The sequence below is a fragment of the Callionymus lyra genome, chromosome 5 (assembly GCF_982586985.1).
Source record: "Callionymus lyra chromosome 5, fCalLyr1.hap1.1, whole genome shotgun sequence".
Classification (NCBI taxonomy): Eukaryota; Metazoa; Chordata; class Actinopteri; order Syngnathiformes; family Callionymidae; genus Callionymus; species Callionymus lyra.
The window spans coordinates 22,565,705-22,582,479 of record NC_141822.1 but is presented as its reverse complement, the minus strand read 5'-3'; the positions used below and the strand labels follow the sequence as shown (position 1 = coordinate 22,582,479).

At 37.1% G+C, this 16,775-nt stretch overlaps 1 protein-coding gene across 1 annotated transcript; it reads left to right on the top strand.

Annotated features, from left to right (window-relative positions):
• Positions 1 to 241: 241 nt before the first annotated feature.
• On the top strand, positions 242 to 16,572 carry pudp (pseudouridine 5'-phosphatase). The gene is made up of 4 exons (XM_087792554.1): positions 242 to 330; positions 1,816 to 2,034; positions 2,834 to 3,063; positions 16,297 to 16,572. The coding sequence occupies exons 1-4, from the start codon at positions 261 to 263 to the stop codon at positions 16,471 to 16,473; spliced, it is 696 nt and encodes a 231-aa protein (XP_087648680.1). The 5' UTR covers positions 242 to 260; the 3' UTR covers positions 16,474 to 16,572.
• Positions 16,573 to 16,775: the final 203 nt, after the last annotated feature.

Sequence of the window (16,775 nt, the reverse complement as noted above, 5' to 3'; positions counted from 1 at the left end):
TTTTGTCTGATAAATGTCCTTGTTTTTTGAGGTCCCAAAACGTTGGATTGACTACATTACCCAGTGTGCTCCGCGGCTCACCTGTGTTAAACGAAGACACATTTTATTTTCATTAATAAATACGTGAATTTGATCAATTTAATACATTAATAGTGTTTAAATGATAATTAAGTTTAAATATGTTGTTTTTTCAAGTCTTGATGATTTTCCATGATTTTAGTCCTCTTTCTTGCGTCATCAACGCGGAAGTGCTTGACAGCATGTCGGCGAGCAGCGGCACATACGAACCTGTGAGCCATGTCATCTTTGACATGGATGGACTCTTGTTAGGTACTTATGGACACCTTCTTCCTTTTCAAAACTTCTTTAAAAACACTCGAATCCACTTCGAGCGTTAGATACTAACGTTTGACATCGAGTGTCGAACTCCACTGGAATTGTCTCTCAAAACAACTGTATAGTGTTTATTAAAAAGCCGAACTTGACGTAAATCACACATGTAGAGAATTTACAATATTTCGGTACAAAACACGGGATTTAGGGATGTTTATATTTACACAAAATTCAGTGCAACTGAATGTCATCGCAGCAGAAAGATTTCAGTTTTATTCTTCATTTCACTGGATTTGAAAGTCTCTTTTGTGCATAAATGTATGCAGAATTAAAGTATGTTTGCAAGATGTAGTTTTTAAATACGTTAAATCCCGTAATTCTTTATTATTCATCCCACTAATGTTTACTTTGGCAATTTGATTTGACCTACACAGAATATTGTTTAAAGGGATTTATAATAGGTGATTGTAAAATTAACAGATTTATAGGATTTATCTGGTAAAGAAGATTTCACTGATATAAGTATAATCTTCCTGTGATAAATATGAATAAAGTCATAGATCATTCAAACAGGCGGAAATTCACTCATTTCTGGTTCGACCTCCATAATACTAAGTCAGTACTCAATATTTTAGTTACTCTTTTGTTAAATCAAATCTTTAAAATGCCATAACTTGCTTATGTTTACCCCATTTAAAAAAAACGTAAGGTGTTGTTCTCGGTGTTATCTTGACCTTTTAAGTATGTATTTTATTGGGTATTATTTTAATTGTTTAAGTGCTTTGTGACCCTGGTCTGGAAAAGCGCTCTACAAATATAAATTACTGACTTACGTACTTATGTTATAATCGTAAAATTAAAATAAAAAATAAAATAAAAAAAAGAATTAATAGCCCAGATTGAACAAACACACCATAAGTTGTTGAAATATACAGTAATGGAAACATAAAGCGCACTTGAATACTGTGTTTTTCAAATTCATCAAATTAGCAGAAGTGAAATTGCAGTAAACATGGCTGGTAAAAGCGACCCGAAAAAACAATTTGCAAATCGATCAATTTCAAATGTATTTGGCAGACTTAAAGATAAATGTATAACTTGTATTTTTTATAGGGATTCCAAATAATATTTTACTTGCCTAAGTGTTTTGACGAGACTTGGAAAATGTTGTCAGAGATTTGTGGCGCATGTAGTTGGTCAATCAGGACATTTCGATGTTCTTGATAAACAGGTACGTGTGTTCTACGTCATCAGTATTGTTGTATAGTGGTGATGAAAACAACTCAAACGCAGGTGAACAGGGAATACAGTGCTGTGACAGCTTTTCGGGTTGTATGATCAAATGTGAAACCGCGCTGATTGACTGCCCATATCCAGGAAGCAGCAAAAGCACACATATATCTATTTATAAAAGCTCATTCCTCTTTGTAATCATCAATGTTTATTTAATCCATTTATTTTATCCTTTTTGTTTGATTTCAGATACAGAGCGACTGTACACAGTTTCCTTCCAGCAAATATGCGACAGGTTTGGAAAGCGGTACACATGGGAGGTCAAGTCCTTAGTCATGGGGAAAAAGGCACTGGAGGCTTCCAAAATGATCGCAGATCTTCTGGCGCTTCCTCTAACACCGGAGGAACTTCTTGCTGAAAGCAGAAAAATTCAAGAGGACTTATTTCCTACTGCCAAGTTAATGCCAGGTGAGTGGATTTATTTACTCTGTGTGATATAGGTGTGTTAACGTTTACAATTTTCTTTTTCAAACTTCCATGTAATCAGTTAAATGCATTTGTGCTAAACCACCATTAGAGGGGTTTTTCTCCTTTCAAACACCTTTTAATCCCATCACAGCAAAGCCCTTCCAGTAGTTATCGGACACAAATGATTTATTCTTGCAGACCCACTTCAAATAGGTACTCGATTTTAGCCAACCTAACAGAGAAATTACATATCTTTATTTTTCGGATTATAATGTGCCCTTAAAATTCTTCACTTTTCTCAAAAAGAAGCATGTAATACACACCGCTCAATATAGCCACACTATATTAATTTTGTAATTTTAATTTTAAAACCTGTATAATTGAAATAAACACTTGTGTATGAATACAATGGCACTTGTCGTTTCTTTCTTTTAACAATTTTCATAGAACACATCGTCACTGTCAATAAAGTTTAGAGACTTTATCACTGTCTTGCGTCCCACATCACATGACCAAAACACAAACAACAGCAGCTCAGCATCCCTTGCAGGTATTGTATATTGGTGAGAAATTAACACCGAAGAGGAGGAGAAAAAAAAAATACACTTACACGGTTATTGATTCTAAACGGTTATGAATTATTATCCCTCCGACTGTTTACATGTGTAGAGATTGACAACCCTTATCTAACATGCATGTGCCTGCTATTTGCTTTGATCTTAAGGTGTCTTCTCTCACACGATCTGCTCATTCCTTGTTGATTATTTGTCATCTGGATGTAAAATATCTGTATTCAAAGGTGTGGAGCGACTTATCCACCACCTGAAAAAACATGGCATACCCATCGCTGTGGCGACCAGTTCAGCAGGGGAAACTTACGCCATGAAGACAACCAACCATCAAGACTTCTTCGCCTTGTTCGACCACATCGTTATAGGAGATGATCCTGAGGTAAAGAATGCCAAACCACAACCCGACTCCTTCCTGGTGTGTGCCAGCAGATTCAAGCCTCCAGCCTCTCCAAAGAGTGTAAGTACTGAAATTTAAACATGATTTATTTAAAGGTGGATCTATATGCATTTACCTTTTCTAGTGTTTAGATTTAGTCAAATTCTTAGCTAAGCTAACTCTGTACACCTAGTCCAGTTGTTTTCACTTGATCACATATATCTGTTTGTTTGTGTAAAAAGGAAATGTACTAATCTGTTCTTTAGCTAACTTTTTAAATGTACAATATGTAGTATTTTGAATTATAAATATCGTTTTCATTGTTTCTGTAATGATGGGTTTAACTTATTCCATAATTCACAAGTTTTTATTGTCGTTATACAGCATGTACAATTTTAAGACTCCAGCCGTAAAATTAAACACAAGACTAGGGCTGAATGATTTTTGAAAATAATATAATTTTGTGTCCTTTTTTCATGCATTTTTCCCTAATCCAATTAAATAATTCACTTTACTGTAAATTGTATTTATTTGTGATTGTTAAGATAAAGTTATAAATGCATTTTTAAGATAAAGGCAAATTAAGCATACACTGAAATAAACGGAGGTTTATTTAATTACTATAATTAAAGTTGTAAATAAACATCATTTATAACTTAAAGCCTTTTTAATATTCAATGCAAATATTGCAATACTTTTAGTCCAGCACTCGGGACTGTCTCTGGGACTGGTGGTGGGTGTTTTTATGTTCCCATAGTGTAAATGCATTAAATTGGAATTAACGAAACAAATCATTTATGATATATTGTAGCAGCTACACTTTTCTGAAAACAAAGAAGCTAGAATATTCCTTTTAAAACTTTTGGATTAGAACTTTAAGGAAAAGTACCCATATGTATCTTTGTCTTTAGAAAAGTACTTCTGGTATATAGACAAATGGATGCTTAGGTGACAGTCTTGAAAATCTACAGCAACAATTATGTTTATAAAAATGAACAATAGATGTCAGGGAACAATATCTGAAAGCAAAGGTTTTCAAGTTAACAAAAAAATGTATACAAATAAGGCACATCAGTATAGTTAACATGACTTTAAAAAACACACTTGGCAAGCTGAATTCTAGAGTCCAACCCCCCTGAGCAGGGATGCCAATATGACTTTTATGGTCCCATTTGTAGGGGCTGTATTTAAGCACTTTTTCTTGTATTTTTAACTCCTCTCGTCTCCGCATAATAGACGGTAAAGTCCTTCCCAAGATATTGTTTATGTTGACAGACGCTAGGGTGTGACGTCAGCAAAAACGTAGAGCTACAGTGCCTAGATCGGCTCAACAGATCGGCACTTTTTCTCGGATACCTGATCTAACTTTGAGAGGCCAGATTGGGCTCATACCCTATATCTGGTTGTGTGCTGATTTGAGACTGTGGCCACATCTCCAGATTCCGAATAGAATAGGCCAGATTGTGCTCATAGAAACTACGAGAGTCCTGAAAGTCCTTCACCACAGATACACGGAGTTGAAGCTTCCGCTTTTCTGTTTTTGTTGTAGCCTTTTCAGAAAGTGTTTTTCAAGACATTGTCATAACCTTGCTTTGTGAAAGTTGTTGTGGCTTCGTTCCTAAAACCCAGAAAGCAGTTTGGTTTCATACTATCATGGTTGAAATTCCAATTTGATCCATCCAAGAACCTATTTATATTTAAAGCATTTTTTCGCAGGGTGTGCTGCATTATAAAGTTGCTTATGTAGACAAATGGAGAATTATTATGCTGTCTTTGGCCAGTAAATAGCGACCCCAAACATTAAGTGTATTAAAATAGAAGTGGTAGGATTTGAGTACTCATGCTGTCAGCTGGTGTGCCACCATGTCTGGGAGCTGAATTGACCATTGTTTGGTGATATTGCATTCCTCTTGAAGGAACAGACTTTAAAGACTCCTTGGAAGACGTGTTTTATCGTTACTCATCAATTGGATATAATAAAAAAACGAACAAGTCTTTCAAGAGAACGGTGGTGGATCTGGAAATAAAAAGCAGATCATAGTGTTGCCGGACAAAACATTGCAAAGATCAATTGATTTAACCTCAGAATACATTTGAATTTTAAGCAAACGTATCAACCATATTTGCTTTTGTTTTTCCCCTGCCATTGGCTTTTTCTTCCTCTCTGGAGTTTCATTGTGTGAAAAGGTCTGACGTCAGTTCGATTCAGCTGAAAATAGCTGCCAAATATCTCTTTAGAAGAAACAGATACAGGTTGTTTGCAGCCTGACCTACTTTCATCAATCCTCAACCGCATGTTTAAAACCCTTGTAAAGAACAAACTTTATTTTCCACTTATTCATTTTTGCCAATTAAATAACAGCACATTCATTTCATGCTTGTCTAAAGTATAGTTTTGCTATTAAATATGGATGTATGCTTTCAACCATTTCTTCTACTTCAAACATCTTTTCAGCAATAGGTCTGTCTATGACTCAGAGCCCCTGATTTTGTTCTTAATCTGGAGCCAGCTGACGTTAGAGCTGCCATTTTTCTTGATGAGATATGAAACTGCGGCTCAGAGGGGGAATCGACAGAGTGTTCAGTGGAATAACGAATGATGATGCGTCAATCTGTGGCTCCCACTCTGTGACAGAGCAGAGGAGGAGGTGGAGGAGGAGGAGGGAGAGATGGAACACAGACAGACTCTAAAGCTAAGAGGTGGAGAGGCAGATAAGTAGAAGCTGGTAATGAAACATCCCGGTTTCACCCACTCCGCTGTCATTTAGCTGCTTATTATTGATAACAATACAATACCTTGTTGCACAATTGTTGGCAGTGTTTAGTCTTCAAGGTTCTTGGGATCATTTCTAAACCTAGGAATTCACATGGACAATTATTTTACATAACAAAGTCCTGCATTTTAAAAATAGGTTTACCAACTGGGCCAACTGTAGATAAACTAAAGATCTCCCACAGGCTTTCCTACCTCTAATTAACAGCTTCCTAACGCATCTCGAAGCAGGGATGCCGGGTAACACAGTGGGTGTTTGGATTTTGTGATGCAGTGTGTTCATTCGATTACACGAAAGTAGACCGACACTGTATAACTCATATGAATCACAATTTATTTATGTTTCAGTTCAACAGGATTTCAGTACACGCATAATTTTTGATGACAAACGTAGTTGGATCAGAGTAGTTTTAGTAAACATTTTCTGGTTTAATTGAGTCGACATTTTATTTTATCATCCTGTTTCTTGAGTCCAGTTAAAAAGTTCTGGTACTGGTTTTTAATTGGCCACCATTGTTATGCAAAAGATATCCGATGTCGTGGATCAGAGAGCGATACTTTTTCTTTGGGACACACACGTACGTCTTAGAGGTAACTTGAGTGATGTACTGTTCGTGTGTGAGTGCATACGTGTATGTTACTACATTTTATTTTATGTATTAAATACTTAATCTTTCTCAAATAATTGTCGTATAAAAACGAAGGATGTCAAATGATTGCATACGTGTTATTTATTCCTTACAGGTATTATAGTGGTTACATTTTTTTTGTTATTACCGTTTATTGGATTTCTTATCACCAACTGTTTTTGTTTGCAAGTTACCTTTTTGTGTTGGTATAATTGTTCTTAAGTTGTCAGCCTTCAAATGGGATCATTATCCTTGTAAAAGAATATTGTTTCCACAATGAATGCACAAGTATACTTAATATATTGGATATACTGAAGGTAAGGTAAGGTAAGGTAAGGTAAAACTTTATTGATCCCTCAGGAGGTCTCCTTTGGGAAATTGTTTTTTACCAATAGCCAGCAATTTTTCATAAACAATAAAAAATAATACATAAAAAATAAAATAAGAAGAACATAAAGAGGAAGAACAAGATGACACAATCTAAGTCTAAAGACAAAGACAAAGGACATAGGTCAAGGAAAGAAAAACAACAAAGACAAAGATACAGAGACTAACATGGAACAGAACATCCAGATACTTTCACTCCACTCCTGCCCCCGAACTCAGAATTGTACAATTTAATAGCCCGAGGGATGAATGAGTCCCTGAGTCTATTTGTTTTGCACCTGGGTAGGAGCATTCGTGCACTCATTCTGCTTCTCTGCTCACTGATGACAGTGTTCAGAGGATGACTGTCATCATCCATGATGGACAGTAGTTTGTTCAATGATATCCTCTCAGCAACTGTCACCAGTGAGTCCAGCTTCATTCCAACCACAGAACCAGCCCTCCTGATCAACCTGTCCAACCTGTTGACACTCCTCTTGGACACATTTCCACCCCAACACAGACTGAAGTGGACATTGATTGGTCTTTTAAAGCATATAATACTTATTAATATTATATAACTCATAGATTTCTATATAGACCTGATGTTAACTTTCTAAGAGAATATGTTCATTTTCGAATTATTTAGACGAGCTACACGAAAACAAACAAACCAGAATCTCATTCTAGTCAATGATAGCATTCTTAAATATATAAGCTGGAGCTGCCGCAGTTTTGTGTTGCACCTATGAGCAACGCTTCGTTTTGGCTAACCACAAGTGAAAAGATCGCTCCACATGCTCCTCTGCACACATTATTCACCAATCAAAAGTAACACCGGTGACGAGACGGTATTTTTTTTTTCTCCCTTTCTGCAGTTCTGTTCAGCGGCTTGAATAAGATAAATGAAACATGAAAGGGAGCAAGTTCATGTTTCCACTGCGAACAGTGAAGAAGAGTGTTCTCCCCCTGCCATTAATCATACATGGCATTACACCTGGGGAGGTTTTGTATTCCAGATATTCAAATCGGGGCACAATTATAACGTGAAATATTCCATCTGAATATTAAATTGGTCCATTACTGATCAGTGCACATTCCACGCTGATGCTCGCTCAATGCACACTAGCCCAGAGGTGCCAAGGCAGTGGACTGAGTTAAGAAGGCAACATCAATATTACCGTGATCAGAGCTTCTTTCTAAATGTCTGCTTAGTCCAGCTCTTTTTTTTCTTCTCTCCACGCTCCCCTAGTGAGCCTTAGAATTGAGTAAGATTGTATTTACATTTACAGAAATTACTAATTAAAATGGACTATATTAGGCTCATCTCGCTACACTCAATTAGATATAGATGGTATTTATTTTATTCTTTATGTTGGTTAAAAAGACATGCATGCTCTCTATATACCACTAGTAATCATATTATAAAAACACATTTTTCTGAGATCAAATTTTGTTTACCCAAACCAGACCCACTCTGCTGTGATTGGGAAAGCAACAAGGTTTGCCACCACGCGTCATCGATCCAGGAAGTCTCCACCTCCAAGGGACTCATTGTATAAACAAAGCGGGGCGTCATTAAAGCTGGCTGGAGGAGTAGTGAAGTTCATTATTACGTCATAATGGACTCTCCCCTTGTAACCTCTCATTCGCCGAGATTTCAGACGGGGGGGGGCTTTATTAAGTAATAACTTAAAATGGTCATGATGAAGGACTTACTGCATCTTGGAGAGGAAGAATTCAAAATTTGAAATATGTCAGTAAGTCAGGAGAGTTTTCCAATTTTCTATTCAAACCTAGTTACTTCCAGCTGTTGCTGAGAGTGAAACGGAGGCTGTGACGGATGTGCAATGATTCATTCATTGTTATACAAGGCCGATGAAAATGAACTTGAATGAACTTAAGATGTTTGCTTAGGATGATGAGACTACTCTCCTGTACGGGTTCAAATGCTCAGGACACACATCTTATACCTTTTATAAAATATTCAACACACTAAGCTTTTTGGAATAAACTCAGACAAAATATTTCTGTGCAGTGAATGGGTTTAAGTGCAGTGATGGTCGAGTTGATTTCAAACCACTTAGCCCACACTTTGCTGCTTTCAGCAGGAGTCTTATCAAGTCTAGCGTATGCTTGCCTTCACTTGCGTATGCATCCATATGCACAGCTCTTTCCCTTACTCTGGATGCTTTATCACAGTCCACAAATGTGTGGGTAAGCTGGCTGTGGGGCCTACTTTGGAAAAAGCAATAGGACGCCTGGGTAGCTAAGAGATTTGTAGACTTGTTTTGACTTGAAGCTTTTTTTTGTCCTTTATATATGTTGAAAATAATGTCGGTCCTGTGCATTGTTATAACTGCAGTGGGCTCACTAATATTGTAGCATTGCAAATTTGTTGTGCAGTAAATGTTTCACCATGCATTGTTTGCTATTAATATGTCATTATGCTAGATTTTCTATTTTTGTGTATGTTGTAATAAGTGTGTAACTATGTTTTATATTTATATATATATACAACATCCATTACCCATATTCGACACAAAATAAAAGCTCCATATGTCAAGATTGAATTGTATTTTAAGTTAAAACTGATGTCATGTCTGACTATTAGAACTGAATAGACAACAAATACAACTTCTTTTTATTTATTCATCTACGCTTAACTGAAATGAGCATGTTCAGTTTGATTCATGCTCATTGCTTTAGCTGTTATCATTTTCATTTTCATTACAGCTGACAAATTGTGCATTCAACAAAAACATTATGAAATTTAGTACTTGCACTTTAACCATATTTTCTTATTAGATGTATGAAAAGAAAATATTTTACCAGTGAAATTACTCTTGACAAAACAACTTGATGTTTGCCGTTTATAAATATATAGAAAATGTTTTATGGATACATTATGATCGTGTTTTCATGGTTTTAACACCAGTTTCCAGTTAAAATAAGGTCTTAAAATGTGTTTTAACTTCTATCTATGTTGATTATTATTGAGTGACTTTTTTCATGAATTGTTGTTTTTCTTTTTGTGGGTAACTTGTTTATTTCATAGTATTAAAGAATTCATGTTTTGTAATTTAACAATGAAAGCCACTTATAGGCAACCATACAATGAGGCAGTTCTGGTGGCAACAAGTAAAATAAGTACTCTGAACAAAGTTGAACAGCCTGGCCTACAATAAATCAATTAAAGTGATTTCAGAAGTTCACTTTCCCTTGGTAGTATTAGATATCAGCTAAGTGTAGTGCAACATGCCTGGCACATGATAGTCAATTGGTTTTGTTCATGTAGCCAAGCTGGTACTTCAGTTGTACCAGAGATCAAGGGCCATATGATTTGTCAAGCATTAGATCACGGTGATAAATATGTGTTTGGAGTTTTTTAGACATTTATTACATATCTGTCAAACCATTTATAACATGTCCTCTGTGTTAATGGGATGTATACCTTCTTTAGAGCCCGGCCTTGGGCGAGAGAAAGTCTTCACCTCGATTGAGGTCATACTGTATGTGAGAGACCTTTGATGGCAACTATGCTAAAACATACTCCATTGTGAGAGTCCGTCCATCACACCGGCTTTATTTCTGCTCTCCAGAACTGAGAAGATGAAATGTTACACATTTCACGCCCCCGAAGCCCCAGGCGCCCGCATCATTTAGAAAATGTGGCTTACAATCTGTCAGTGCCACTTACTCACTCACTACCACACACGAGATGTGCGCATGCGCGATGATCTTTCTTTTCCTGTTCGACTCCGAGTAGAGTAATGTGCTGGGAGTCAATCAGGGAGATAAGGTTTTATTGGATATGTTTTAACCGGAGTTGAAATGAGTAGAAAATGGGCATATATGAATCATTTTATTTCAATTATACTGGGTCAAAATTCAATGTCTAAAGACATTCGCACTTGTGTCTACTGTTGTGAGAACTTAAGTTTCATGTTTATGTCCCTGTTATCAAACGCATGCACACTGCCTTCTTGTTGCGGTGTTAATGGCTGGATTTGTGTAAAAAAAACATGTCCACACTCGAGCTTGAGGCGAGTTCCTGTTGTTGGTGTTGCATGGTAAATGAGTCAGTCAATCTGCCACACTTCACTCGGGGCCAAAATTAGTTGGTATTCTAATGCTGTGTGGAACAGAAGGACATTCTCTGGCACTTGTTAGTAATGACAAATTACCAACAACGAATTGGAGTTGATACCTGAAGCCTGTTTGTGACATGACACGATATACTGTGCAGTTGCCTATAGCAACTTCTATTCGCTCTCTTTTTATGGAGGCAATTAATATGAAATACCCTGAATAAAACGCAATCTTTCTATGCTTGAAAACAAAAGCTTTGCTCTTGACAATCATTCACCTCAGTCCTCTTAAATATGTTGGCTTGCTGGCTGAACAAAAGATGTATGTAACATCCAGCGGCGTCATCCTTCTTCCCTGTGTTCTGCTCCGACACGGGTATACTGTGAGTCCAGATTCAGTTGCTCTGATGAATCTTGCATGTGTGTGGCTGTTGGCCGGAGGACAAGTTGTAAATTTTCCATGCCACCTTTTTTTTTCTTTAAAAGAGGGACCTGTGGGCACTGCAGTTCTTCATAGTTTTTTCCTCAGAGACATAAATGCTGCACAATTCTCAACAATTCGCATCCATACCTTCCAAGAACGGCAACAACTACATATCAGCTTCATGTTTATTTGAAAGTAGGGATTCACCAAAAAATCCCCATAACAAGATATTATGAGGAAGGAAGTAAAAACTGTAGCCAGCTCACCTGGAAACGGGTAACTTGTCTGCGGTGTGGAAGTGTTTCGATACAGCTTAGTAAAAATGATCGTGAACTAATTTTCTATTTTTGGTTTTAGCCAAAAATTGCATCCCTTTAAAAGTTCTGCAGAAATTTGTTTAGCTAGTTTACAGAACTGATGGACGTTCATAAAGAAATGCCAAATTTGCAGTTTTTCAGCTCATTTAGAGAGGCATGAGATTTGTTTTAAGAACTCCGGCATCTGGCTCTCACAATAATTTACAAACGTTTTATTTTAAAAATGGGAATACATTGTACCCACTGTACACGTCTGTGGCTCGCTCTAAATGTAAAGCTTTGATTAAGTACAGTTGTAGCACAACTAATCTGACAGGGATCTGTAACTACACTTGCACTGTATCATGTACCTATGTGAATGTGGTGTTTAGGGTTATCAAAAGTATCGAAACTCCAACAAGTATTTAAACTACAATGTTGCGCATGGGTACGATACTCATTTTCAAAAGTATCAACACCACCCAAACAATTATTTTTGCACTACCTCAGTGGACCAAAGGCGATTGAATGTCGGAGATTTAATCCCATGCAAATGTACAACATCTGTGATTAGTAATGTAATAATTCCGCCGCAAATGACCTACTGTATTTCGCCTCAAACAGGCGTTGGGTGATGATACTAGTCCAGTGCGAATCTGCATCCCGGTGTTTGTTTGTTTATTATTGCTCTGCGTAAATCCGCTCCCACACCCTATTGTTGTGCGCCATAGATTTGAAAATGTGTTGGTATCGTGCCTGCTCCATACAGATATTAAATTTAGTGGCTTGTCTCGACTCGAGTGCCTACTTTTGTAATGTGTTTACATTATTAGTACAACGGGCGCAGCCATCTTGTAACTGCAGTAGAAGCGGATGTGACGACATATCCGGTAATGTCAGTAAAACCGACGATTTTACAGACGTCGCTTATCCTGTGCGAATATACTTATAATACCACAGAGCTGGGGTGTAATTTACAAATCCACAGGTAAAACTAATCTTCTAATTTTCTTCTAAACTTCTTTTAAGTATAACATTTTTATTTAGACATGAGCTCACTATTACACTGTTTACAGGTGTTGAGTCCAGACCTTTATTTTCTTCTGGGAAAAATTTCACAGTATTTTGAGTATTTTATTATAGCATCACCGTGGATGATTGAACACCTTTATTTCCGGCTCATATCCAGTGTTTGAAGAGAGTGAGAGTTCTACTCCATGAGCCTGTTCAAAATGAAACCAATTGTTCCAGAAAATGTATTTTCTTTTAATTCAAAGTCTTGAGTTGCCCTTGAATGCCCTACACTTAACTGCTCCAGGAGGGTTCAATGGGATTTTAAAGGCCTCCTAAATTATCAGGATAGAGTCCCTTTAATACAGAATGGATACAGCTAAAAAGGTTGAATAAACTTTTACCTAAACCTTCTCTTATACAATGCGCTTTCTCAAGTCTGTCTAGAAAAGTGTAGGTAAGTGATCATACATGTTTGGTACTCATAGCACTGCTAAATATTGTGTTTGTCATTTATCTTGAAGAAGAACGTACTGGTGACAAACCTCATAGGATTTCAAGGTTGCAGTCTTTCTTGAAAGCAGTCCAGCTGCAACATGATGATTCGGTGAGGAATTGCCGTCCATTGGCAGTTTATGTACTTAGCTCCCGTGTCTTATCTCAGTTCATGCACAGGCAATGTTGTCGTCCTTGCTGCTATAAAGAAGAGATTTGTCTCATCACTCCTACTTCTATCGGCAATTCACCCCGGCTAACAATCCACGTTCAGCTGCTATGCATCTGTGCCTATTTTCATCTGTTTCAATGAGGCACATTGGAAGCAGATTAAAGGGTCATTCCGCTAGCTCATTGGGTAATTACCAGTTATAATTGTTCCCAATCAAGGGAATTAGCAAGCGCTCTCCATTGTACACGAGTGTTTCCGCCTTCATTGTTAAACATCCTCCAGTTTCCAGCTTAGTGACATCACAAAAGTCAATTAAGGTTTAAAGAGATTGGAGAAAGGAGCCTTTGTTCCACCTAAGCATCGAGACAAACAAGTGACTCTAGGCTTTCCCGGAAACCCGGCTGTCGGCGACCGCTGGCTGTAGTACTGTTGGCTCATTTCACTGCCGCTTCCTTTGTCAATCTGAAATAGTTTTTTTTTTTTTTTTTGTTACCTGAATGAATGGGAAACATCCACCCTGATCTTTTCATCTTGTGTGTAATTAAAAATAATGCTCTCTTTCCCAAGACTAGATGGTAACTCTTAAAAAAAACATTGAAGTGTGACTTTGTTTCATTTAATTTAAGTTTTTTAGACGGGTAATATAGCTTTGGTCAAGTTGGGTTTATTTACATTTAACATCTCGTCCTCTCCGACATTAAAGGCTTTCTCTTTTTTATTATTTGAAAGTATTTTAATTTTGGTACCGTGTATAGTTGTAAACATTTTTACAAGTACTTTCAAGATTTACATTTTTAAAACTGTGGTCAATATAACGCCTGCCAGGAAAGTTTGGACTCTGGTTATATTTTTTAAATTAAAACATGTTGCTGATGTGTTATCTAGCAACTATAAACCACAATCTTGAGATCAACTGAAAATGTGCTATATCCATTAACAACACTGTGTGTTTGTGTATTGTCCCCTGTTCTTACCAGGTTTAATTTCCAAAATAATTTTATTGAAATAATAATTATTGAAGATTTTTCATAAATCTCTGAAATGCACACAATTCATAGTTATTATAATCACAATGGAAATACTTTTTGAGCACAAGTTAAAAACGGCTTACAAGATTTCTCTCTTTTTTAAGTGACTTTTATTCATATGAAACTAAAGCATACATATTTCCCTGTAATATTCTTTTACTGTATTAACATTCATTTAAAAAACACAAAACGGTGCAGCTTTTAAAATCATCTTTAACAATACTGCCGTAATGTCATGTCATAAAAATGTGCCAAAAGGTCTCTACACACTTCTATTAACAACCTGAGAAGGCCTCACTGATACGAATCCTTTATGATCATGGACCAAAGTCGAGGGTTGTTCCAGGTGTCATTAGGAGAGAGGTTTCAAATGACCACATTTCTTCGGATAGCTTTTCCTACCATTGCCAAAAACGGCTGCCAAAACCTTTGAGGGATTCTCCTTCTTTAATTCCTCACCGAGGTCACAACATGACCAAAGAACATTGTGCAGACTTGAGAGGATGAAATCCCCAAATCCATTATTTTATAACTCAACGTCAACATTAAAGTACTTTCCATATTGGATGGTCACTTTTTTAGCTGTCAGCGTGCCCTTCTTCCTGTGCGACACGCCGCTGATAGAATTATTGGATACTGAAAAGTGATTAACCTTCCACTGAAGGTTCAGCCATGTTAATTTACTGCAGATGTTGCAACGTCCTTGCTGATATTGTTTGCATAGATCACTTTTTCAAATAGCAATTAGCCTCAGAGTGTTGCAGGATTACACTTTCATTTCATTCCATCGTACAAATGACGGCGGTTTTCAAAGACATTTCAAAGTAAAGTCGCTCTGGGAGTCAATGTCTGGTGGTTCATGAATTTGTAGGAACATTTTGTGGTGCAATTGGAAATGATCATTGTTTGTTATTGTTATGGTTAAAGCAGACATATCCAAAATCTGTCACAGGGGCCATTTGCGGCCGTTTAGCTGACTTAATTTGGCCGGCGCTCACCAATGGTTGTAAATATTAAAAAAAAATATATATATATATATCAGAATATCATGATAAAATTCTCTAATTTCCCCATAGAGGGAGCAATTAAGAAGTATTTTACATATTATCTTTTCAAATGAAAACACATTGAGTCCATGTTGAGGTTTTTAAATTTTGTGTTGAACTGGAGGAAGATTTAGACACCTTATAATTTAAGAACTCTTGTATAGTGTGTCACTTTACGCATTAGTGAACGCTTGTTTTTACTTCATCAAATGTGTCAACACGCATCTGTATAAAGCGTGGAAGATTTTGAAAACATAAAAGCAGAGGTATTTTGGAGCGATGTGGTTTTAAAGGTATCCCTCAGTTTTAAAATTATATATGGTTTTAATAGCTGGCAAAGCAAAAATATTTTACTGCAGATAGCGCCACCTGGCGAATTTTTAAAGAAAGGACCCTGCATCCTGAAGCTTTATCAACACAACATTAATATTATTGCAGTATTCTTTGCATGTATTCTTGTTTCTTATCAGATTCAGAAACCCAATTACTCAAATTTCTATTCACAGTCTTGTAAAATTGAACCAGAAGACAGATTGTTGTGCATTTGAAAAAGGAAAAAAATTGCAAACTTTAACTGAGGTTGAAGACTGTAGGAGTCAGAGTTGAACCCACAATGAGCTGAAGGCTAGTAAAGTTTACTCGTTAAAATGTATTGGATTTCAATAAACATGTTTTTTTGTTGATTTTGATGACGTGAAGCTTCTGTTTAGAAGATTTTAAAATCTTTACGGAAAGATTGAGGTTGACCTGCAGGTGGCGCTGTTAAGCTGCAAACCTTAGCATGCATTAGCTAGGCCAGCAGCCAAAAGGGAATACATGATCATCACATTGAGGGGAAACAAAGGAAGCACTGCTCCTGTTTCCCATTTGCCACTGTTTGTTTTCGCTCGCGGCTCTGCTGCAGCTGGCCCACTGAAATCCTGTTGATCTAATAGGCTTATGGGATAATATCATTTGGTTTTCTCTCTCTCGTCCTTGCGCAGTGTCTGGTGTTTGAGGATGCACCCAACGGTGTCAAGGCGGCGCTGGCTGCAGGAATGCAGGTGGCCATGATTCCCGATGACGACCTTGACCCAGAACTCACCCAGGAGGCGACGCTCCGGCTCCGAAGCATGGAGGAGTTTGTGCCGCAGCTCTTCGGCCTGCCGGCTTTTGATTGAGGAAGCATCGGAAAGTTGACGTCAAAGTGTTCTGCGTGATTGTCGAGCAGGTGACAGTAACTCGTACAGCCATTAAAAACTTTTTTCTTGATGTTTTAACATCCCTTTGATCATGACCATCTTTTATCAAGATCAACAACAGAAAATGTTTCGGAAATAAAATTAATCTTCAGTTTTTGCACTATATTTTTTAAACAGTCACTTCCTTCTCTACAGAGAGCAAGACACTGTCATTTCTAAACGACATTACAGATATATTTTGATATAAACAACCATGAAAACCTTTCCTTTTGAACAGAAAG